General features: G+C 39.0%; 1 protein-coding gene across 1 annotated transcript in view; it reads right to left on the reverse strand.

Annotated features, from left to right (window-relative positions):
• Positions 1 to 25,467, reverse strand: part of VPS13B (vacuolar protein sorting 13 homolog B) — a 433,987-nt gene extending 408,520 nt beyond the window's left edge. Inside the window, exons 1-3 of the mRNA XM_066565010.1 lie at positions 25,403 to 25,467; positions 24,502 to 24,679; positions 16,834 to 16,977 (exon numbers count right to left, since the gene is read on the reverse strand). Coding sequence (XP_066421107.1) covers positions 16,834 to 16,977; positions 24,502 to 24,648 — 291 coding nt within the window. The 5' untranslated portion in view covers positions 24,649 to 24,679; positions 25,403 to 25,467. The remainder of the gene's footprint in view (positions 1 to 16,833; positions 16,978 to 24,501; positions 24,680 to 25,402) is intronic.
• Between the last annotated feature and the right edge of the window lie 1,250 nt (positions 25,468 to 26,717).

Below are 26,717 nucleotides of genomic sequence, written 5' to 3' on the forward strand. Positions count from 1 at the left end.
TAACATTCAAAATGAAGTAGAAATTGAAGCACTGTAGTTTTGTTAAACAAAAGAGGTAGTTGAAGCAGGGAAAGGGAGTTTGGAAAGGCAAAGAATAAGCTCAGACAGCAGAACAGCACCTTACAAAACAGCAAGTATGACAGCAAGTGGTGATGGTGAAGAGAAAACTGAAAATAGGTTTAACTGCCTGAGAGCTCCTGAGAATAATTTTGATAATGTTGTAGCCTACCAAACTGCTATGTCAATATGCAAACTGACCTGCATGTCAATAAGCATTCTTTTTCTCCTCCCTTCCACATCCTCCTGCCTGCTCTCCTACCACTGCTAAAACAAGATCTTAAACAGTAATGCAAGAACAAATGGAAAAAAAGTCTCCACACCATGCAAGACTGATGTGTTGCTCATCTAGAATCTTTACTGATTAATCAGTATATAATCAAAACCAAGCAGCACCACACTTCAGTATTTGCTTTTACATACATGGTGCCTTTCAGCATCAGAACAGATTAAGTCCTTTTTCTTTTGAACAGGCTGCATATTGCAGTGAACTAAAACCAGAGCAAAGGAAATTATGTGTTTGGGAATATACCTGTGTTTCTTAAATTGCAAGAAAAAAGAGGATAACTTTGCATGAACAAAACCATTTCTTAGTAACAGCAGTAAAACTGACATGAAGTTATATTCAAGAAATAAATATCAAGATGTGATTAGTGCAAGAAGTTACATCAAGTCAGCACAAATGACAGGATCATACCACACTTGAATTCATTACAAGAGTGTTCAATGATGAAAAAAATCACGTACAAAGGAAGCTTTAACACTATTATGACCTGCATGTGTTTACGAGGCTACTTTATCAATCACTTAAAGCATTACATGTCTCCTTAGAAACAGCAATGAAAACTAAAAAGAGCAGAACAATCACTTAAATATGTCCTTTCTACCTCTATAAGATTGTTATGCACAAGCCTTTTGCACAAATCCAATAGATTTTTTTTTAAACAAAAAAACAAAACTATAAAATAACAGTATGTGACGTGTTAAAGACACAAGTATTACTGTCAGGAGTTTTATTTGGGTAAAGATAACCAAGAATATTACAGTCATAAAATGTAAAATGTCATACACCAGACCTTTTAGATGGGCAAAGCTCACAGGTCAGGCATCAAAAACACTAGGACAGAAAAAAAGAGAACTTAATGGTTAAGATAATTTTGAGATGAGGCAAAAGGAAGAGGCAAGAATGGAACAGGTACACGTGTGCTGCTGTTTTGAAGCAGAGCAGTACAGGAAAAATTTGAAAAAACAAGGACACCACCACTTGAAAAGCTCAGTTCCAGCACACCATGCTTCCTTAATGCTTCTGCTGGAGTGGAATGTCACAGGCAGGGGATCTCTTCATAACTGCTAGCTGCAATTCTCTCAGCTTTCTCTCTCCTTGTGGCACTGGCCATCATTTATATTGGAACTAGCAAACTGCCTACCAGTTGTTTCCCACAAAAGATGAGAAAGGAGCACTTCAGATTGCTCTCTGCTGAGGAGAACTCAGAAGCCTATTAAATCCAAAAAAATGAAATACCAGTGTCAGCAGATCATAAAAAATACTTGAAGAGCCAGAATCCATCTTCTATTGACAAGCAACACCCACAGAACTCATACCAGTCCCACTGGTGGAAAGGACAGGATAGGATCTTGGCATTAGTATAACCATGAGGTTGGTTTAACAATGTGTAAAGACATTGAGCGTTACTTTCAAATTAACTGCAGTTTACCTTTAAACATAGTCAGCCTCTTATAACTGCACCCTAAACTAAGAATCTGTGGGCCAGAATCATCAACCTCAAGCCACGTCCAGCACAGCCAGAGGGAAGATGAGCACTCATGAGAGGGCAGCTCTGAGGCAAGTCTGTCCCTCACCGGATCCTAACATACAGACCAATTCACTGAGTCAAGCTCTAGAGGTCTCATAACCTTGATACTTGCTTTTAGTACAAGATCAAGAGGAAAAGTGGTGGAAAAAGAAACATTTCATTGGAAACATCAAAGTTCACTTTCAGACTTCTGAAAAATTGTATTTTTATTATTTCTGTTTATTAAAGTTTTCCAACATTACTGAAAGCAGCATAACTTTGTCAGACAAAAGTACTCTGCTGTTTCACACACAAAAAAGCATCCACCTGAAAACAAAAATGTGGCCACAAGACACACAAGCTCTGAGTGTAGCCAGTTCTCTCCCCCAAAAGAACATCTCGTGGTGGTGCCCTCTAATCACGGGATTCATGGACCTTATTAGGCACTTGAGAGAAACGACAGCAATGCTGCTGAGGAAACACATCCAGGAACACAGCCCAGAGTAGAGAACCAGGCATACAAGCTACACTTCACACTCAAGAGAGGAGCAGTTCAATTAGATACAGCTCAATACTGAGTAAGACCAAAAATGTGAGGGCCCTGCTTTGACATGCAGAAAAACACTGCCCTGTGCTGTTCCAAATGCAGTATCTTGTTTGGGATTTTTTTTTTTCCCCCAAGACAAAAGAACCACTAAAAACACCATTTTGGAGAAATTATGGTTGCATAAAAAATGCCAGAATAAAATGACTGAGTGGCTATAGCATATTCTTTTTTCAAGTTGATGGATTATACAGACATCAGTAGAAGTGAATCTCTGACTTTCCTACAGCTAGGTGCACTTGGTTTTACTTGACTGAAAACAGAAGTGCTTAAATAATTGGTATATGGGTAATAAACTACACTTTTATAAGCCACATTTGCGAGAGGAATACTCTTTGATATGCAATAAATGAAGAATAGATTGCAGTATCGTGATCTTTAGATTACAGTCCTGAGAAGGGAAAGTTAACTGCAGAAAATTTAGCATCATCAACAACTAGAGGATTTCAGATGAAAAGAACCGGTGCATACACATAAGTAGATAAAAGATATGTCCACCATAAACTCCATGCCACACAACTGCTTTCAACTTTTATATGGATAAAACAACCATACTTCATTTTAGTACAAGTCAAGCAAAGTAGAACATCCTTAACAGAGCAGGAAATGAAGTTTTAGTCACTGCACAAAATAAATCAACAAAAATGTAATGCCTGTTGATGACAATGAAACCACTAGCATATGCACTCAGGACTCTGATCTATTCTGTCCACCAGATGCTCTCTCTTTGTGAAAGGCTGGTAAAAAGAACTAGAGAGTTCATTGTGGCTTAAGCAGATTTTTTTCATGCTGTTAAGTATTTTTCTAAAGTTTTACTGCAAAATCTTAATGTTCTTAAGGATCATAAGCAAGTATAAACGATGAACAACTTCTAACCCACAGGCCATATGCAGTATGGCAGGACAATTCATCTAGCTTGTTCCCTTTGGCCGCCTCTCCCGAGAACCTCAGCTGCATACCAGATGACTGCAGTGAAGCAGGCAGTCTGCTCCCCACAACCATTTTATCTAGGGCGCTTGTAGCCTCTCCCCCATCATATAATAAGCCCATCTTTAAATCCATGCTGGGAGAAGGGTTGAAGAGCTTCCAGGAAAGATGTCCACTTCCCACTGCCAGAACAATACATTTATCCCACAAAATCATCGCTGTCCACATCTGAGGAACATATGGGAAGAAGACCATCAAGAACAGGCTGAATGAGTCATATGTAGTCAGCAGTACACTCCTGTCTGCCCTCTTTCTCAGGTCTTCACCAGGCCCTGCTGGGTAAAAACTGCAGGGTAGAAAGCTTAAAACACCTGGAATCCAGTAAAGATACAGGAAGGCAGAGACTTCCAGAAGGCAGCAGAACTACACACATACACAACACAATCCAGATGATACTCACGTACAGAAAGTGCTCCAGAAGCTGTGAAATATGACACTCTCCTACCACTAGGAATAAAAAACAAACCTGAGAGCAGCCCACCCACCCAAGGACTGAAACACTGCCATCAACTGTGCTCCCCATAGCCAACAGCAGAGCAACGCTGACTGCACTGATCAGGAGACCTCTCACCTCCTAGAACTGCATGCAAAACCACTGCAGTTCTTTGAAAAGTAGTCCCACATTATTACCAGCACACTTTAGAATACCAGGACCAATGATCTTCAGGTTGAGTTCTAAGTAATCACATATTACTGCTGCTGTTGATTAGTTTCTGGAAACCTTAAACTAATTTGAAATATTGAATAATGCTGAGAGGTTAACAGGTCTAACAGGCTTTGAAATCTAATAAAACTAAAAGACATTTTCAGCTTTAACTGAAATTACTTGCAAATCTAATAACTCAGTTTACGTGACAAAATCTTTCAGATGAATGATTACACATATAAAATAAAAAAGGAAAAGCAGCTTTGCATTGTTCATCCTCCAATTAGGTGCAATACCTAAGGACTTTACTGAAAATTAAGGATAACCTCATAGCATTCTCTGTAGACCTTTGCACGTGTAAAGGAAGCCAAGTGGATCTCCTGAAGCCAAGGTGAGGGCCTCAGAACACAGTTTCTTAGCAAGTCAGTGGCAGAACCATTAAACAAACATGCCAGAGGAGAGGGAAGAAAAAAAAATCATATTTCTCAATAGAGGAATCAAGTTTGTTCAATTTTCTCCAGAGGCAAAGAAAAAAATATTTACATTTGAAGTTCACACTTTTCTAACAGTTGGATGGTCCAGAGTATTGCCAGTAACACAGTGCAATTTCCCTCAGGTTCTATGGCCCGTAAAGAGGCAAAGACAATGATTTTTCCTTAGAAGAGAAAGCATACATTTAAATCTGAAAATTAATCCATTCTTTTGGAAGGCATGAAGCTCACCAGAATTGAATTTATTTTAATCCATAAGTTTTCACAATAAAACACAATCTACATCAGTTGCACATCAAAATTACTTAGCAGGAACCACTCTTCAAGTGCAGGTATCTCAAAGTAAGTGACAAGCCATAGGTGAGAAAAGCGAAATTCTTTTGCTTAAGCTGTATCTAAGAATTTATAATTCAGTGATAAGCTTTTAGAGAAAATACTACTCCTTCCAAAAAGAACAAGCTATAATTCCAGAGTATGCTTTGCACTGAAGGAATTAAGAGTATTTTGTCTTTTGGAATTCTAAGATCCTTTTACCAAAGGTGAACAAATTGCAGGATTTTTCCACTACAAAATCTGTAATCGTGCCCGTTCTCAAATAGTAGGTTCTGCCATAATGAGGAGCTAAAACACATTCCAACAAATTTATCTATGCTTTAATCTATCAACAAATGAGGAAAAACTACTTCCTCTCCAAGGAAATATTTTTTACATGCATTACCTCACCTCATTCCCCATTAAACCACACAAATCCAAACTCTTCACCCAACTACATGAAACAAAGCTGGATTGTAGGGTCCTGATTTGAAGTCAGCTGGATTGGGACAAATCTGGAATTACTCCAAAGTAAATCAACTGAAGTAATCCAGACCTATACCGGGAAAGCGGAATCAGAATATGATCCTAAACTTCTAGGAATTATGCCAAAGATGATATATAAATCCTTTCTCTCTGTACCTGGGAACAAAGACACTGACTATTGGCATTACATTTCCTTGCTCTAAGTAGGTCAGGGAAAAAATTGAGTAAAGATCAGTAAATGGACAGGGATTACTCTTAATCTTTCTACTTTATACAACTGTTTCAACACATCAGAACAGGTCATCTGTACTTAATAAAGACAAATACACCATTCACATGTTAGTACTTTTATCTGTCTTAGTAAAGCTATTTTATGGAACAAACATCAGCAATGCTGTGGTATCTGAGTTTCAACTCTAACATTGCAGAAATTACTGTGACTCTCTCCCTGTGCAAGTGGGTTCCTTTCCAAGATTCAGGAGTACATCCCATGAGATCACTCCCAAATACCAATTTACTGAATTAACCACAGCAAAGAAGAAACCAAACAACCCTTTCTACCTGGTGCACCACCATGAACAGTGAAGACATCCTGTAGCAACCTTGTTTTCAAAGCAGCTAGTGTAGGTTTAAACCCTGAGCTAACAGCAGATGCAAATTCAGATTCATCAGTGATATGCCAGCTTCTGCTCTCCAAATGCTTGGTACACACCAAGGGGAAGTAAAGGGACTGTGGCAGAGAGGAGCAGATCTTCTGTCTGGCTAGCACAGACCAATTCAGTTAGCTTCCTCTCCAGGACTATCCTGCAGTACAGTTCCTCAAATAGATGAACTCTTGTATCACCCTCCTTTCTGTCTCCATGGATAAACTCCCAACCCATAAACGTACAAAGAGAACACTTGTAATTATTTTGAAAATTTTAAGTGTTGGAATTGAGGTTACTCACATATTTCAAAAATCATTATATATTAACACACAAGCTTCTGGCAAGGTGATGTGCTATTTTCCCTGCTAATTTTGATGTGACAATAAAAGCATGACATACAAAGCTGAAGAATTATCTTCAAGGGGGACCTGTATCAGGAATGAACACCCAGAAGACCTGAACAGCCAACAGCCCTGTCATCTTCTGGAGGTACCAAAAGGTGACAGTTTGACAAAGTCTTCTTGAGCACTCAAAGTAGATTTTAGAAAATTCCTGTACACAGACACACAAACGCTCTTTGTACTCACACATAGCCCAGAGGCAATAAATATTTTAACACAGGTAAACTCATCTGAAAAATATAAGCATATGCAAATCACTAGCATTAGTTAAATTAGCTAGTGATATTAGTAGGTTTTTTTACCTACTAACCTGCTGACTATTCGGGTTTTTTCCCAGAAATATAGCATATTAAGTCACACTAAAAGCAATTCTATTGCATTCACATTCAAATCCACAACTCTGGGACCCACAACATACGCCATAGTTCTAAAATAAAAGTTAAATTAGTCAATGCTGCATTAGCTCTAATATTTAAATTCTGCCATCCATTTCCCTGCTATAATGTTGCCTTCCTGTATATAATTCCTTCAATTCCCTAGCAGCACAGCCACTCCACCAAAAAATTACTGCATACTATCATAGCTGATACAGAACTAAACCATAATTTACATTTCAACAATGCACTTTCTAACTGGTGCTTTGCAAGGAGTTCAACCTGACGTTCAGTTTCCAAGTTCACTTTGCAGCCTAGAAAGCTCTTGCGTATCACCCCCTCTTCTCCACACAGCATATTCAGGAGATTTGCTGTATAAAAAACTGTACAATACACACACACACTCTTGAACTTTCCAGAACACAGCTGTACTATGTAGCATAAAATAGTCTGGGGTCTGCAGCTTTCTAGTGATCACAGAACATGTGACAATGGTCTATTAAAGAACTCCAGAAAAAAACAAAGGTTTTGTTTGAGGGAAGCAAGTTAAATATACACTGACTACCATTCAGCTGGGTTTGTGTCACAGTACCTGCCCACAAAGCAATCAGAAAATGGCTCTTGCCTGCTCTCACTGCCCTATAACTGGATTAACATGAAATTATAACCAATGCAAAACTGTTTACCTATGTACTGAGTGCAATCCATATTTCCTGTCCTGTTCCTTCTTACCATCAAGCAATAATGAAATCAAGTCAGAAGGAAAGGCATCTTTAATAGGCATAAATACAAATGCACACACACACACACACACACACACATATATATATATATATATAAATATATACACACCCACACAAATGTTTGCCCCAGAAGGAGCTCCAACAGCAGTGCAGTACAACAGGTAAGTGGGTGGGGTTGCTGGTTTCTCACTTGTTAAGTAACATCACAATCCCCCAAGCAAAGGAATCTAGAACTACTAAGTAGAAAATAAGGAGCTACAGCTTTAAACAAGTAAAAGGAGGAACATGAGCTTCCTCTGAGACACTCGTCTCCTCCACACAGGCAACACTACTGAAACTGTCAACATTTGAACTACTTCACAAGCAAAGTGGGAATTGTGCAGATTTTAAGTGTGAAAAGATGTAAGAGGCAGCTCACTGGAGTGAAATTGTATTGCAGGCCAGAAGTCGTAGAGAGATGAGCCTCAGAAACAAGATGCCTCATGCTGAGAAGAGATGCACCTGCTTTAGGTTAAAACCAATAATACTTATTTTTTAACACAGGCATTTGGCATGGGTTTATTAGTTTTCATGTGCATGAATAATGAGAAGCGTGCATATCTGGGGGTCAAACAGCTCTTGGCTTACATAATTTGATTTCCAATTTTTCTTTTTTTTAATGGAGCATGACTTAGTGGCAAGTTGCAGTCAGATTCTAGAATTAATTTTATAGAATGCAATGGAAGCAAAAATAAAAAAGGAGGGGGAGGGGAGACAGGGTTTTATAAATGGGTTTTCTGTTACTTGTGCCCTATTTGATAACAATATGTTCAACAATATACAAGTCTCCACAACTAAGACATGGGGAAATGCTTCAGTCAAAACACATTCCCAAGCACAGCTTGCACCTTCTATGCCAACAAATCTCTAAATCTAGTACACTCCAGTTCCAGGAAAAGCCTCATATGTTGCTATCTAGCTCTTCTTTTCAGAAGCAGTAGCCCATGTGCAACAAGCTGATAACACTTCAAATTTCAGCAAATGAAAATAAATATTTTCCATCACCAAAGACAGTGTTGAAAAAAAAGTTTATAAACATTTTTGATTTAAAACTAAATTTTGAGATTTTGAATTCTCACCATGCTATTTCCCAAACAACTCAGTTTTGAAAATGAACCCATTCTACTGCTTCACTTTCTGTGTTGAGTTACCAATGTTAAAATTGCCAAGTGCATTGACATAGCATTGCAATATAGACACCATGTCTTGGACGCTCTCTAGTCCCAAAACACAACTCTTGGAAAAAAAATACAGCACTAGCTATAGTTCAGAAAGATCAATAGGTCAGCTGATAGTTACTCAATTTATAATTTAGTGGAATGAGACTGATCAGACAAGCACACACTTAGACAACACGTGGATGAATGAAGAGATTCCAGAAAGAAGAGGAATCAACTTCTACAGCCAAGAATCAAAGCACAATTATAGTTAAACTGGAATTCTAAGTAGGAAGGAGGAACCTAGCTAGGAAGTTGGTGCCCACAGTTTAAGTATTTTTAAAAACCCAACCACAGTAAAGAACGGGCTAAGAAAAAAAAAAAGGGAAATTATAAAAAATAAAGCAGTGAGAACCACAGATTAATTTAAGAGTGTCTGCCCAAAAGAACAAGGCTTTTAAAAAGTACAAATCCAAATCATGTCACATAAAGCACTGATTTCTGCTGAAATACAAGGTGATCCATAAAACAGCAAGCCTCATATCAATATCTATTTTAGAACAAACCCATGCAATAATTCTGTTTTAGTAATCTGCTCAGAAAATATTTTCTTCAAAGCATAGGAGAAAATAATAGTGTATTGAACTACTAGGTCTGAAATATTATGACTGATTCAATAAATTCAGCCCTATGCAGGATTCCCAAAAAAATATACATACATGGAAAACTACTCCAACTGCTCCACCAAAATAAGTGAGACATTTCTCAGCTATTCAGGTGTTCCAAGGCAAACAAGTAGAATTCTCCATGTAAGCATGCTACCCTCACCTGATTAAACAATCTATTTAGAATTACCTGTGAATATATGAAAGCTTAAAGGATCACCAGCACTACCCCAAAAAAATCTACCCTTCCTGTCTTGGGGTGACTTCACATCCATCGAATTTCTTTAATCTCTTCTCACCTAACCCATTTGTCCATTTAGGAGCCTCAGCATTCCTTCACATATTACACCCATACCCATTATCCTTTCCTCTTGCTACTTGAGAAGGACAGAATTCCAACTCATGTTGCACATAAGACCAACAAACTTCAAAAGTCATGCTCCAAACAAGCATCTTGTGCTAAGCTAACAACATCATAAATCTGATACAAATTATTTAGTGCCTACTTTTCTAAATATCCTTGGAACACTATAGCAAGTCAGACTGGACTCCAGAGCAGCTCTCTTGATTGCAGGATATGCAAGTTTCAATCTGGCTGCCTCAAACTTTATCAGCTGAAGGAAGAAAATTGAAGCTGCAGTCTCTGAAGCTTATAGAAAGGTCATAAATTGAGGTATAGCACCAACACCACACAAGCATTTAAAAAAGACATCAGACCCCTAACCTGGGGCATTGATTTGGCAGTTACAAGAAAGTTCATATACACTGTGTATAAAGTATTGAGACATCAATGCATGTAATCCACATTTACATGGAAGTAAATATATTTCTGTCCTTCTTGAATTTAAAGGACAATTAAACTGATTTTTTTGGAGGGCAGTAAGTTGTTAAAAACCTGAAAAGTGTTATTTCCTTTTTGGCAAGGGCATGTTTCCCTACACACAACTGACATCTTAAAAAGGCAAAGTGCCAGTCTAAGCCAATATACCCAAATAGTAATAAAAACCCCCAAACAATTCTTAATTGTAAATACCTAAATTTTAGAAAAGCAAAAAGTAAACTTGGGATAGATGACAAGACGCCTAGTCCATATGCCTAAGACAAACCAACTGTATGAGTATACAAAATGATTGAAGCACTATGAATTAGAGCAAGGCAGCTAGGGAACCTGCAGCTTTATTTATTGTGAGGGCTGTCTTTCAATCATCTTTTGCAAACCAAAGAAAATCATCAGTTTAGAAAGAGATAGCTTAGGCAAGTTCATGAAGAACTGCAGCCCATGGGAAGGACTCACATTGGAGAGGTTTGTGGAGAACTGTCCCTTGTGGGAGGGACCCCTCTCTGGGGGACGGGGAGACGTCCTTCCACTTCTGAGCAAGTGGCAGCAGTGTGATAAACTAACCACAACCCCATTCACTGCCCTGTGTGCCACTGGCAAGAGGAGGGAGAGGATCAGGAATAGAGTAAAGCCAGGGCAGATGGGAGTGATAGGGCAAGGTATTTTTAAGGTTTACTTTTCTTTACCTTATCCTGATATTATTAGTAAAACTGCTGCTACAGAACTGAAGGAAAACTGTAACTACACACAGCTCCTGGCAGCTTCCTTAAGTTGCAACACCTATACCAACACAGGGCCATATCCTCACCTGGCTGTCTCTTCACAGCATGCAAAGTGCATTCATCTGAACAAAAAAAGCTATTGAAAAACACTGATGTTATACGGTCTTAATACCTATTGACCAACCTGATTTTAGAATCATAGAATCATTTAGGTTGGAAAGGGTCTTTAAGATCAAGATCAAGACTCTTAACAGTTTTGACAACATCAAAAGATTTTCTTGACAAGAACTGCATTCAAAATCAGAGCTCTTTGCAAGAATACAGTCCCAACTATATTTACAACTGCTCTTTCTGTCTCTGGGGGTGTTCTCAGGAGTTAGTTGAAGATGTCATCCAGGGTTGCACAAGCCAGAAGGCAGAAGTGTTTGCAAGTCTTGTTCTTTGCCAGAAACATTTAAAAGCAAGACTAACACCAAAAAGCAAGGTTCATTCCCCCAGAGTAAGCAATAGGATTAGGTCAGAGGTGCCACACTACCTTTGCCTGTAGGCAGCACACCAACACTGAAAGATGTCCTAGGAGCCAGGAATAAGCACAGAAGGAATCAAGCAGGATCTCTCATACCTTTCACAGTAATCAGTTTCAGACATGTAAAATCACCATTATTTAGCCCTGAAAAGGACTAAAATAGAAATATAGTGGCAAATTCACGTGAAAACTGTCCAAAATTAGGAACACATTATATGTGTATGCCTTAATAGGCATTCAGGTAAACAAGACAGGTATTCAGACTGAAGCAACACAAGGGCAGTGGCAGGACTCCTGCAGCTGAAGTATTAAGAAATTTGCCTGCAGAAGTCTTTGTAGAAATTCACAAAGGCAATTTTTTTCTTACATAAGCATAATTACTGCAATCTCAAGCATCAGATGTTTTGCTTTTAAAGTCTATTAAAGTGGTTAGCAGGAAAAAAAAATAGGTAAATTACATGGTCACTCTTGCATACCCAGCTAGTACATGTGACTATCCAGCTTTAAGCAAAGCTGCTCATCTCCTCCTCAGCCTCTCATTTGAAATCACTGGAGAAAGACAACAAAGTGTCTGAACCAAATGCTGCAAAGCCTTTTTAGCACCTTTTTTAGCTTCCCTTTACTACTTCCTCTATTCAAAGAATAAGTTTATTAAGTGTTTTTCCAAGACATTTGTGACATTTATCCCTTAAATGGATAATATCCTTGAAAGAGAACCTCCTACCTAAAACGCTTTTGTTCACATAGAATAATTTATAGAAAACATAAGAACTCTTCAGACAGGAGCTCTTGACAGAAAATGCACAAAACGCAACAAAAGACTCTGCCAAACCTTCCTGAACCTTTGGAAAACACTAAATTACAGTCTGATTTGCACAAAGCAATTTGTTTTATTTCAAACTAATATGAAAAATTTTTCTTGTTATTCATATATACACTACATATGCATGCATGTATGCATGCACACACAGAAACAAAATCCTCTTTTTCTGCTATTACTCTATTAAAACACAAATAAGAGCATCATGAACTGGCTGCTTAATTAGAATTTCATATTCATCATTAACTTGATAAGATTCAACACTTTAGTTTGCTTCAACACTATAGTTTGCTTCCTATAGAGCAATTCTTGATATAATCTTCACCTTAAATTTTGCTTAAAACTCAGTATCAGATTTACTGAACTAAATATACTGCTATGAAAGGAAGTACCAAATGAAATTCATTTAAAAAATAAAGACCTCGAGCTTCCCCATGAGCAAATAAAAAGCATAAAGGTGAGCCACTAAAGACTGTTAGTTAAGTCTTCTTGACTTCAAGTCTTACCATATTTCTGCTGTCACACAACACCAGACTTGTAGACTCAAATGGAAAAAGACAGCACTGCTTGTCCATACAGCCACATTCAACTGAACTACTACAACCCAGGTGAGAAAAAAAACACTAGAGCACTGCTTCAGATCTGGAGCAAGCTTTACTACCTAAGCAGACTTCATATAACTAAAGCCTCATCAAACACAAGCCTTCTGTCTTTACCTTCAAAGTCCTTCATAATCTGTCAAGGCACCTTATCTCCCATCTCCTGGTCATTTCCCAGTCAAGACCAATTTCTGCTTCCAGCATTCTTTGGTGGCAGTCTCAACCAGCTGTCAGGTAAGAATGTGTCAGGTATTCTGACAGTCATGCTTGTGGGCTGTTCTCCACTGCCTCCACAAAGTTATCCTATTCCTTCACAACTTTCTTTGTAATGCCTCATGAAAGGAGCAGTGCTCCATTGTCCGTACGCTGATCCAAAATGCTTGGCTTCCCTGTGTGCCTCTAAGTGCTTCAACCTAACAGACTTCCCCAGTTCCATAATTAATTACCCTTGGAGTACAGGGAACCTTCATACACATCAGCATATTTCTGGTGCACTGTGTTCTGCTCAAAGGCAAGTTCTCAAATGTGAAGCAGTAATACAAATAACACATTTCTCCCTGATCTCCTCATTTGCATCAGTTCCAAGACAAAAAAACCCACAAAATTCAAGGTGGAACATGAAGAATAATCTCATGGTTAGTTATAATGGCAGGAAGGTGAAGAAAACAGACATGGGCTTACAGGCTTGTCCTTCCCAATTTGCACTACCTGAATTTAAAGCCTCTGGTTTGGCATGGAGATATCTTAGCACTGAGAGGGGAAGAGAAAAGAGCAAAGAATTTCAATTATATTGAAAAAAAAAGAATATGTAGAAGAGAAAAAAGTTAAGAACAGACCAACAGGACAAAGGGAGAAAACCCTTCATAGGAAAAGCAGCTATCAACACAGATTTTAAAATTGGTTTCAATTCTATATGAAGCCCAGAGATTTAATATATAGAGATAGGTAATGAGAAGAACATAAAATACTGCAAGTTTAGCCACTTTCTAAAACAAAATATAGCAGCCATGGAGAACAGAGTCAGGATAGGCAATTACTACAACTTAAATACAAGTCAAGCAAACTTCAGAACCACATTAAAGTGTTTAAGAACAGATTTAAAAATCATACCAACATATTTGAGAACATTCTAAATGTTCATATTTAAAACTCAGTGCTGCAGAAGATTAGTACAGGAGCAAAAAAAAAAAAAAAAAAAAAAAGCCAGGCAGAGTTGCATTAGACTGACAGACATCAAAAAGCAATGTGAAACACCTCACAGCCAAATTCTATTTCAAGTACTGACACTAACCAAAGTCATAACCAAAAGCACACATACAAAGCATGTTCAATAGAACACCCCTTTACTCACTGTAAAGTTGATGCACTTCAGTTTAATTTTCTTGTAAGGTATCCACATTTAACACTTGGGTATTAGAAGTGGTAGTACCAGGTGTAGGAAAGATGAACAAGGAAACAAAGCACAGAAAAAGGGGAAAAGCAAAGACCTTCAAAATGTAAATACCCCTAATTCTACAGAATTCTGGATTTTGTACATCATTAAATGACCTTATCACTTACACAACAGTTCTGCTTAGAAAAAGAATTTTTGCATAAAACTAGAAGTTGAGCCATTACTGTATAATCCAAACTTAGCTGAGGAGATGCTGCAATAAGCATGAACAACAAAAAAACCTAACTAAACTAATACTGAAGCTGAACTAACAATGACACAGCATCACAGTGAAACATATATATACAAAAGCACCCCAGGGAACTGATACTCCTCAAAGATGTAAGCAAATCCCTCTTTCTTTTTACAAAATCTGTAGGGTCACTGGATAATAGCTTCAAACAATGCCATGTATTTTAGCCTTCATATAGCTTCAACAGAAACATTGTTTGAAATAGCACCTTTCCAAAGAAAACACATCTCGCTCAGCTGAGGTCAAGAACATTATTTTTTGCTCAGGTGAAATTATCCCTGTGCCCATTAGAGGTCTCACCTGAGGAAGGAAGTACAGGGTCAAGCCAATCAATTTGAGAACTAAACTAAGCTTTCTTGCTAATTATGCTCTTCACTGACATGAAGTTCCTGGAAGAACAGTTCCAACTGGAGCTAAACTCACTAAAAGTTAATTTTACTACCATTTTCCACAGAAATATTTAATTTCATTCATATTTTTATTCACTGGTTACAAAAACTTTTATGACAATTGTTTTTAGCCAAGTACACTGCCATACTTTGAACACTTTCAAATAGTAATTCAAAAAATAAAATTCAGCTTCTCAACTTTTTAAACCATATCCTCAGAAAACAGCATAAAAGTGTTTTCATCTACATTCTTGTTCATCAAAGATAATCCTTCTATGGCACAGACCCAAATTTTACCCTCCTGAGCATACATACCAATGAATAATTTGTTCAAATGTCAGTTGCAATTTTCAAAACTCTTTTCTTGCCTCTGAATCTTAAACATCTGTAACAAATACTTGTTTTGAGAGTGCTTTACATTCATGACACTTGACCTTTTGATGTATGCACCACAAAATTTAAGTTTCAAATACCATGCAAGAAGGAAATCTGATCCTTTCAGCAGTAGCCATCTGCAAGGTCCAATATCAAATATTAGTTCTGGGCTGCACAAAGTCATGGGCTACAAATCTTTTTCTGCAATTCATAATTAGTTGCAATTTGCTGCTCCCAAAAACACACTTCTCATGGAACATCTGGTCTCAAAAGCTTACCTTAACATTGGAAAAGTACTTAATATTTGGCTGGTTGTGTGCATATATGCACATCCACACACGCACACAGATTACGTGTAACTACAGAATTCAAGCATGTCCTCTGTGGGTGGCTAGGACTAGAGATTTCTAGTCCAGCAAAAAAGCCTCTTAGTTCTGTAACTGTAAAAGGACTTATCAAGAAATATCAAACAACAGGAAAGTGTTTTCCAATGTTCTTGCTGCCTTGTACCTAGTTATTGACATTAAATGTTAACAGCTCATCATGCACCCTACCAAACACTTGAGTTTTTTCACAAACTGAAATTTTCATTTGCATGATCCTTAATATAAGTGAAGCACTGTTGAAATTAAAATGTTAACAAGGCTTTTAGAAAACTAACAAGCCAAACAAACTTGTAAGCCTCTCTAGAATTAAAGTAAATTAAAATGTTAACAAGGCTTTTAGAAAACTAACAAGCCAAACAAACTTGTAAGCCTCTCTAGAATTAAAGTACCATGCTGATTAAAAAAAACCCACAAGTTCAACATTAACATAACCAAGTACTTTTGGTTAACTAAGTTAGACATATGACAAAAATTGAGGCACTGCATATTTCAGCTTCATTATGTCAGAAGGAAACCTTACCTGAGCCTGTAAAAACAGCCTAATGCACAAATTATTCTGAGCAACTAAAAAAAAACTCCCTGAAGACCCTTACATACAAGAAGTCTTCCAAATATACTCAAGCAAGCAGTGTAATTTCTAAAGGTAAAAATTACTTAGACTCCAGGATCTTCAAAGCATTTCTTCAATAATAGCAACAGAACTTTTGAAAAATGCCCAATGCTGATTTGTGCCACATAGAGCTGACTCAAGCAACCAGCACTGCTGCTTGGGTCACAGAAGCTGGAAGAACACAGGATGCTATACTGCTCTTGAAATCCATTTCTTCTCTAGTCATAGGAAAAACCTGACAGAGCACTATTAACCTGCTTTCATATCTGCAAGAACACAGCTACAGCTAATAAAGAGTTTAAAAACAAATATGAAGGAAGATATTAGCCATGACAAGAAGAAAAATATTAGCCTCAGAAAATAAAAGGGATTACAACTTCACATGCCAGATTCTTCAGAAGAGCTTCAAGAAAGTGGCCTACAGAAACTCTTATTCTCATGAACCACACAATATTGGAAAAGCATTCATGACATTTCTTACCTGAGCCCCATCCTTTAACTTCAAGATGCATTCCATTGTATTGATAGTGATGACAACTGGTTCTGATCCCAGTTTCGTCCATGGCACATGAATCCGAAGCTCATGAATATGCCCGCTTAAAAAAGTAAATGGCAGTTTCAGCTCCTAACAACAACAAAGAATGTAGAATTAACTACTGAAACATATCAAAATTCCAGACACATTTGTAACTCAAAATAGTAATGTTCTAGCACAAGTCAAGTCTCCCTCCCCAATCAGCAGTGTGCCACAGGACTTGGCATTTGCCTTTATAATCACTCACAGGATTATGTCACAATTAGTCTGTTCAAAGGAGACATCTGGGTCACCATGTCCTTGATAATAAAAGATAGCTTAAAACCACCTCTCCCTCACATGAAGCTACTGCAAACTGTTTCACTATTCAAGGTACAAGTAGAAACAGACAGAGTGAAGGTAAATACTTAAATTGATATGCAACCATATGTACTCTTCAACTCTGTGAAGAGTACAAATTTGAAATTAAATATTGACAATGCCACAGTAAGGCAATTTCTTTTGAAATATTTTAGTGCTTAAGAGTTTTAAGAGCTCAGTTCTCGTAAGACTGGCCCATTGTTGCCCCTTTCACATCAAACTACTTAGTAAATACAAAGTTATTAAACTTTTCATTGGCAAAACCAGACTCCTACACAGCAAGGTCTAATGTTGCTGTCTCACTGGTTTAAAAACTTGTGCAAGTCAGTCCAGAGCTTCTAACAAATGCCTGGGCACTCCACCCAATACAAATCACAACTCTGCAGGACAGCCTCAGGGAACCAGCTGCTGCTTGCAGCAATTCAGCAGGAAAGAAGGTGCCAAAGTTTATAGATTAAAGGTATTCAACTAAGTAAATTGGTGAGTACATTCAATACAAAGCGTACAAAGTGTTGCAATTTCCCAGTAGCTTCAGGTGTTCTGCAAAAAATTAGTTCAACACAACCAACAGAAGGGTCAGGCTAGAGGGCTGGTTCCAGGACTAGCAATCAAGATTAGAATAAAGAAAACAATTGTTTACTGTAAAGAAGCAATATTTGATATGTTTGAATTTTAAGTCAGCATACTCGACACTAAGTATTCTAATACTCAAGTTTCAGGGATGCTTCATCTTTTCACTTTTCTAAAATCTCACATTCTGATATTTTTTACTATCAAGTTTTAATGAAGAAAAAACAACACATCTTCATTTCTAGTTGCTTATAGCCGGGTATTTTCATCATCATCTTAGATGCTGGGAACTACAAGTGCAGTATATTCTCAGGAGAGAAATAAGTGAATCTAAGTCTGCTAGATACAGGGAAGCACTTCTGGGCTACCTACAATGACCATATGGTCCAACTGCCTGACCAATTCAGAGCTGACTAGAAGTCAAAATATGTTATTAAGGGCACTCTCCAAATGCCTCTTACACAGTGACAGGCTTGGGGCATCAACCTCCTGCAGGAAGCCTGTTCCAGTGTTTGACCACCCTCTCTGTAAGGAAATGCATCCTGATGTCCAGTCTAAGCCTCCTGTGGTACAGCTCTGAACCATTCCCACATGTCCTATCCCCAAATACCAGGGGGAAGAGCTCAGCATCTCCCCCTCCATGCCCCCTCCTCAGGAAGCTGTAGAGAGCTGTGAGGTCACCCCTCAGCCTCATTTTCTCCAAATGAAACAAGCCCAAAGTCCTCAGTCCCTTCAAACAGGACATTGCCTCCAGCCCTTTCACCACCTTTGTTGCCCTCCTCTGGACACATTCTCATCCTTCACCCTCGTTCTTCAGCTGTGGGGCCCAGAGCAGCACACAGAGCTCAAGGAGAGGCTGCACCAAGGCTGTACAGCAGGGCAGTCACCTCTGTCACCAGCTGGGGATGCTGAGTTTGATGCACCCCAGGAAGGGGTTTGTCCTCTGGGCTGCCAGGGTGCATTGCTGGCTCCTGCTGAGCCTGCTGCTGACCGGCACACACAGGTTCTTAACTGTATTCTGGTAAATTCATGAACACAAACCCTTCAGGACTCCAGAATTACCCAGGCAAGCCAGGGCTTAAGCACATTTGCCGCTTGCTCAGGTTAGGTACATGCATGCATCTCATTCAACACAGAATTCCTATGAATGAACAGATGTTACTCAGAGAAGGTCCATGAAACTCAGAAATCAAGCAGGTAAGTTGTTAGGGAATGTCAAACAAATATCTACCAGTGGATCCAGAAAGCCTCCTTTCCTGCACTGCTTGACCCTAGACCTATCCTTGCTGTACAGAACTTCTATATGAATAAAATTTGGGGACAAGGGCATTTTGCATTTAATATTTGATATGTACTATAAAGCCTTAAAGTATGCCTATACAATATTTCTATGAAGCTAGCTAATGTAATTTTTTGCCTAAATATATTGAAATAAATATGTTTATCAGTGATAAAATTATGAATAATTAATATATAATAAAATCTTAGTTTTATGTTTTGAAAGCCCCCTAAAAAGTTTTATTTTCTTAAACAGTTAACATCTCCTAAGTTCAGAGTTGAAATCATCACCGTTTACACTTGTAACAGGTTTACATCTTGAGAGTCCTCAGGATGACTAGAAGCAAGTCAACTATTTTTAGCAAAACCTACACCATCACAGCAACAACAGCTGCTAAGAGAAGCAATTTTAGGGAACACTTTCCCCCACTCTGCAGCTGATACTTCCTAACCTTTCTCCTGGTACAATCAAAAAGTTTATCCTGTATCCAGGAGCTAAGGGTATTGTGTATTCACTGCCGACAAAATCTTCTGAGGAGGAAATTACACAAAATAATAGCTCTATTTTTTTTGCCAAGTACAGCCTTCAGTTTGTAAATTAGTTTTTGGGCCTTAATGAGTACTGATTAATGAAGTATAAAAAAACACACCCATCTCATACTACAAAAACTCAACTCTTTCTTCAGCCATGCTTACACAAAGTCACAACTAATTTCAAGTCCCCCTTCTAAGAGATGACAGTTTCAGACTTTCTCATTAAAAGTTCAAAGAAAATTATTGATTTGTTTTTACAAAGTGTTTTTTCTTCACCTCATTTACTACTATACTTCAGGATTTTAGCCAAAAGCCTCTCCTAAAAATTCAGCCCTAGGCCCACAAGCAACACAAATAAAATTGTCATCCAGACAGTTTTAGTTTAGTTAAGACACTGAAAAGCAAATATTGGGCTGTTTAGCTACAGATCTTGCTATATGATTAATCATACAATACCTTAAGTAGTATCTTTTGTCCCAGAGCTTTTTTTGGGGGGGCAGAGGGGAATTGGGGAAACACATGAAGTGTGGCACAGAAATAAATTATAAAAAACATACAATCTAAAAAGACATTACAACATAAGAGACAATGCTTTCAGAGATCAAGGCAGCAAACTACCACTGTTAACAGTAATAGAAATAAAGTCCCATTCTGGACTTGTCAATGTGTAAGTTTTTGTCATTCATCAATACCACAATGTCTGTTTAGATCCTGGCTTGTCTTTACTTCAAAAGGCATTCTAGAATAGCTGCTTTTCCACTATTTGCTGGGTGGATTTAACATTCTCCCTTTTGTCTAGTTAACCACAAGATATTGAAAGAAACAGAAGTAGGAATTATTTCAAAATAAAGGTGATAAAAGAAAATGCACAACATATTTAGAAGGTAGTTCTCTTTCAAAAGAAATTTAGATACAAATGTTATCTGTCAGTAAGGAAACCCATTGTCCTGGTTACAGCCAGGGCAATTAGAATAAAGCAATGTAGAGAACTCTTTGTTGTACTCTTCGGTAGACAATACAAATATGTGCCAAATTAAGCAACATGTTCATAACACAACATAACACAGAACATTTTTATTCCTCCCTGTTTCCTATGCAATCTTTCTCCTTTCATTAAGTACTGCTTGAAATTCTTAATATTTCTTCTAGACCCACAACTGATAAAACGCTGCATTTTAGATTTTCCATTTAATCATATAAATCCTTCACAGAAAAATATATATCACTAAAACCAAACTTCTGGGCTTGACCCATAAATAACTGACTAACATGTAAGACTGCAGACTAGATGATCATAATTCCCCTTTGCCTAAACTCTCCCCTTGCTCTAAAACACAAGACTGTTCTAAAAGTTGGGATGATAGGCAAGTACTCGTTCTCCACATCAGTGTTAACTCAAATACCTTTTCTTCACAGTCAAGGCTGTATTTCACAAGTAACCAGTGACATATAAAAGACACTTAAAATAAGGATATTTCAATGTTCCCATTGACTATTCCCAAAAACTATTTTAAGTACATTAGAATTTTTCATGTTTCTTTCTATACAAATTCTTTTTAGATCAAGGTATCCTTTGTCTTTCAAAGACTACTTAATCCTTCCCTTCTGCATTTGCAAAACAGCTAAAAACTAATTATGGGCATATACACGAGCAGCAAGAAGAATCATGATGTATGTCATTTTTTTGGCACCACTGTGTCAACAGATACACTACACACAACCTACTTACCTACCTCTACAAGTTCAGAGGTAGTTCTGTTACCTCTGGTACTACAGGGACTTCACACAAAACTTGACAAAAATGCTTAAAACGCTTTTCCAAAAAATGATATTTAAAGTATTTGTTTCAAAATTTTATTACAAATTACTTTCTTGAAGTAGTTTTTGTACAGTATGCATATTATGTACAGATGGAAAATTTCTTGGAATGTTTAGTCTTCTAGTAATTGAATCATTCAGGATAGGAAAAAAATCAAAATTGTATTAGATTTAATTTTCAACTAAAGACAATTACTATAAAATCAACTGGCTATTCAGAGAGCGACACAATTATATACAAACCTACACTGTACCTGGAAGATTCAAGCTGAGTACAAACTAGTACTTGACTTCCACTACAGAACTGGTTTGTACAAAAAAAGGGGGACAGAGTGAAGGACAGACCGTAAGAGTTATTACAAAGGCATTCAGCTTAGTTTAATGAAAGCATAAATCTTACATAAACATATGTAAAAGACAGGTAAAGTATTTTCAGATACTGGAGTATTCTCTTCACATTTGGTAAATTTTCTGTCAACAACTGTAATTCATCTGAGCTCAAGAGGTATTGGCTCCAACTTGGTCACAAAAAGAAATTAAAATATTCTATAACATTCTATGAGACAAACAGCAGTTTATGCTTTGTTCTCATCTGTCCTTTGGGATTCTGTTGGGTGGCTCAGAATAGCACAACATGACATGGGAACAATAACATCAGCTGAAGTATATGGAGCAGGAAGTACACACTTGTTACCAAATCTGTTATAAAGTGCTTTGTCCAGGTAGTTTGGCACCAATGCTAACACTCCAAAAAACCATGTATAACTCCACAGAAGATGGAATTCTCTGAAAATGATTAAGGCTCTAGACAAATACATCTAGGATAGATGGATTTGTATCCAAGAACCTGAAGTGTGAAATTAAACCTGTGTTCATGTCAGATAAAGAGCAGGGAACCAGGCTGGGCATTGTAACCCAGGACAGAACAGGAGCAGAGCAGTCAAGGGAACTAGCTTTGGGTATCATGAATCCATCCAGGGAGAGAACCCAACTAAAATGATAAAGACTGGTCATTTTTAGAGACCAGCTTTTCAAGGGAGCTCCTGACAGCTGCAATGGCTTGGATACTTTGCATTACCATATCATGCTTACTTGAAGAGTTTTGCTGAGCAGAAATAAACAGCATAATAAACAGCATCCCCTCCACAAAAGAGGAAGACACTCTAAATACCCACTGGACCCACTCTCATCTGTGGGTCCAGACAAATTCCAAAGAATAGTAAGAGGCAAATGAAGATAGTGACATTTTACAAGCACCCAGCCAAATAACAAAAACAATGAATCTGAGCTAAATTTTGCATCCATCACATATTCACATTCCCATGACTATACCCAAATGACCATGGGTACATATGGCAGTATTTGCCACAAGAGCCATAACATTATCAGGCTGAGCTGGATATTTAGGAAGCTAGTTCATAGGCAGACAAAGATGAAGCAAGGGATCACCTACAAGCAAACTGCAACTATTGGAAAGGGAACACCACCAATGACAGCAGGAAAATTCTTATAGTGACAGGTAATAAGTTTGATAGCAAGTTTGATATATCCATCCCAAGTCATTTGTTATTTGTTATTAGGACAAACTTTCTCTCCATACAGCAGAGCGCTGAAACAGTTTACTCAGAGAGGAGCTTCTCACAAGACAGAGTTCAAGACCCAGTTGAAGAAAAACACATCACGTCTGACATAATGCTGGCAACAGCCCTGCTCAAAACAGGTTGGACTAGATGACCTCCAGAAATCCTTTCTGATGAACCCTTCTTTGTACATATACATTTCAAAAGGCTCACGGGGGAACACATCCTACAGAAAATCAGCTCTGTGGACAAGTAATAGACTTTTATTGTACTTGTATGTACCCAGTAATAGACTTGAGAGAAAATACAGAGGCTATGAAACACTTGAAGGAACACAAGTAAGGTTCTTTAAAAAGCACAGAAAACAAGAGCAAGATCTCTTGTAAGATTGTCTCTTCTTGCAAAACAGGTGCAGAGATTCTTAATTAACCATATGTATATTTTTCACATTTTAAAAGGTGTTCCCTTTTTTAACAGAGACACGCAGTCACCCCAGCCTATTTCAATGCCTCATCATCAGACACATAAATGAGATTTTCATTTAAGTCTAATCTAAGCCTCCCAACGTGCAATTTATTCAATTGCTTCTTGTCAGATCCAAATGATTCTTGCCCTATCTTGTCTCACCTTATTTTAGTCAACATTAAAAACACATTCCCTGTATATTTTAGTCTTCTTTCAAGGGATGTATTTACTAAATTTCCCATTCTTTGCTGCATTTCTCTCAGCACCTTCACTTGCTTGGAATACATCTGGCCACAGACACCCAGCTGAGCCCAGCTACTCCATGCACAACAGAAAGAAGCTTTATCAGTCTCACACACTCGAGTTGTCAACCCAGATAAGCATGAAAGGAAACCATCCCTATGCTAAGGCTTTACCTGCATATTGACAGCAGGCTCCAAATTCTGTATCTAGTGTTTTACTTGGTCAAGCTTGTTTTTATAAGGCTAAGTTCTACTGTGTCTTTGATTTAATCCAAAGAAACCAGATGATCAAATATATTCCTCAATTACTCAAGTTTAGATACAACTGGAATAATGAAATCTGAAGTTGGAAAACAATACAAGGCACAAATGGGTTTAATATGCATAATTAAAAAGAGACCCCACTTTACTTGGTGACCTTTCAACTTAGTTACTAAAAGTAATTTGTAAATATGACTGGAAAAGCAATTCAATTAATGCTCCTACTGTAAAACAATAGTTACTGAAAGAAGAAACATGTCCACAAAAAAGCCTCTCTTCACACTCCATAACTTACAGAACGTGCAAGGAATTACCAGTCACTGCTAAACAAATGGCATGAAATTAAAGCAAGAATAACTAAGTGCAGGGGGGAAAAAAATACTTGCATAAGAAGAAAACCAGCAAGCATTAAGTTACTACTTAGCTGTGCAGACCAATCTAAAATAATTCAGACAACTTATTTTAAATCAAAGACATGGACTGTAACTGCTATAAACATAAGATACCTGTTCAAGTACATCCAACTTTAATTCAAGTTTACTGAGCACAACGTCTCCTCCCCAGAGTGACAACTGCAGATCTGAAGGCTTCAAGTTCTTTATGTAGCGATTCACATAACTCATCAAAATAGGAGTTACATAGGACTCCAGCATTCTGGAAGATCTCTGTTTTACAGGTCAAGCACTAGGAAAAGGACAAGAAATTGAGATGTCAGTTACATAGCTCCAGTCTAATTTTCAATAATGCAACACTCCCATTGTTTGAAAGTATGAAAATAATTCTAAACATTGTTTATAGTCAGAGGTTCATACAGTTACATACAAAGATAAAATATATAGAAAGATGCAAGCACATCTATTTATATGTATGAATTTTCAGGTTACATATAATACATATGTATATTCACACACATATCTGTGTGTGTATATATATATTTAGATACACATATATATATATCAGAACTATTAACTACCTTGTCCAAAAGAAAAGTCAAACAAACAAATGAAGAAACAGAAAAGGTTATCGAGCAGTCCACCGTGCTTTCGCACAGCATTTAAGTGACAGGAAAACTCCTTATGGGAGTCATTAAAAGGATAAATTTGGATAACATCAAAAAAGGGTAACTCCTAATAGATAAGAGTCCACACTAAAATATCGCCTTAGATGCACCTCACCGGTCTCAGTACAGTGTACAAGGCAACCCTGCCAGTTTCGTGCCAGCCTGAACTCCAAGAACCCAACATCTTTCACGAACCGAGCTGAGGTTACGTTAAGGTCTGCCATCACTCCCATCCCTCCCCACATCCTTTCCCAAACCCCGCCGTCCGGAGGAGACCCTTCCCCGTCCCGTCACCGCCGCGCCTTCACCCGGATACCTTCACAAACCCGGGAACCTCGCGCCCGTACCTTCGGGACACATCCTCGCACGTCCCTCCCGCGGGCCCACGCCCCCTCAGGGCCCCTTTACCTGGCCCTGCACAGCGCCCCGAGGCTCTGCGCCCACCGCGGGCCGGCCGGGCCGCGGGAGCGCCGCGCACGCAGCGCCTCCGGCAGCGCCTCCCGCCCCGGCTCCGCCGCTCGGGCGCTTCCGGGTTCTCCGGCGCATGCGCGCTGCTCCGCCGGCCCTCGGCCGGAAGCGTTTGGCGCGAGCGCGGGGCGGGGCCAGGTGGTGGCTCTGAGGGCGGCGGGGGTCACGTGCCCCGCGGGGGCGGGGCCGGAGTGCCCCGACGTCCCCGTGAGGCGGCGGGAGCGCGCGGGCAGTGTGACAGTGACAGGAACGCGGAGCGGGCGAGGCTGGGAAAGCCTCCGAGGTCATCGAGTCCAGCCAACAGCACCATACACACCACGTCAACCATACCATGGCACTGAGTGCCTCGTGCGGTCTTACCTAAACACCCCCAGGGACGATGACTCCGCCACTTCCCTAGGAAGTCCGTTCCGGTGTCTAATCACCCACTCTTCACGTGAATAAGTTCCTCCTAACGTCCAACTTGAACATCCTCTGACACAGCTTGAGTTTGTATCCTCATGTTCTCTCCATTTTTTTCTGAGAGGAGGTTCCAATTCCCATGTGACTGCAGCCTCCTTTCTGGCAGTGGTAGAGAGCAATAAGGTCATCCCTTAGCCTCCTTTGCTCCAGGCCAAACACCCCCAGCTCCGCCAGCTGCTCCTCATAGGACTTGTCCTCCAGACCCTTCACCACCTCCGTTGCCTTTCTCTGGACTCTCTCCAGCACCTCAATGTCCTTCCAGAACTGAGGGGCCCGGAACTGCACACAGCACTGGACACAGTCTCCTCCCAGGGCTGAGGGGCCCAGCCACCCCTCAGGTGTGTGAGCCCCCACTGTGGGGAGCTTGGGCATGGCAGGCTCTGCCCGGAGCTCTGTGAGCCCGTCATGTGCCCCTGCCTCAACCAGCCCCAGCTCCACGGTTTGGTTCATATTGTTATAATTGACAAATGGCCGTGTGGGGCAAACCCCAGTGGTGGCAAATGCTTGTTCCCACTCTGCTTAATAAAGGTGTGCATTTTCTGTCTTGGTTTAGAACAAGGTTCTGCTTAGGTTCTCAATTTCACCATTTCAGATGTGAGAGGTGTTCCTGACACCCAGGAATGCCCTTGATATTCTGCATGCTCAAAGTGCTTCTCCCTTCTCTAGATCATAGAGAAGAGCCATCTTTAGCAGGATCAAGTCCCTTTGGGGTTGCTTGTGGCACCCAGAAAA

The sequence above is a fragment of the Molothrus aeneus genome, chromosome 1 (assembly GCF_037042795.1).
Source record: "Molothrus aeneus isolate 106 chromosome 1, BPBGC_Maene_1.0, whole genome shotgun sequence".
Lineage (NCBI taxonomy): Eukaryota > Metazoa > Chordata > Aves > Passeriformes > Icteridae > Molothrus > Molothrus aeneus.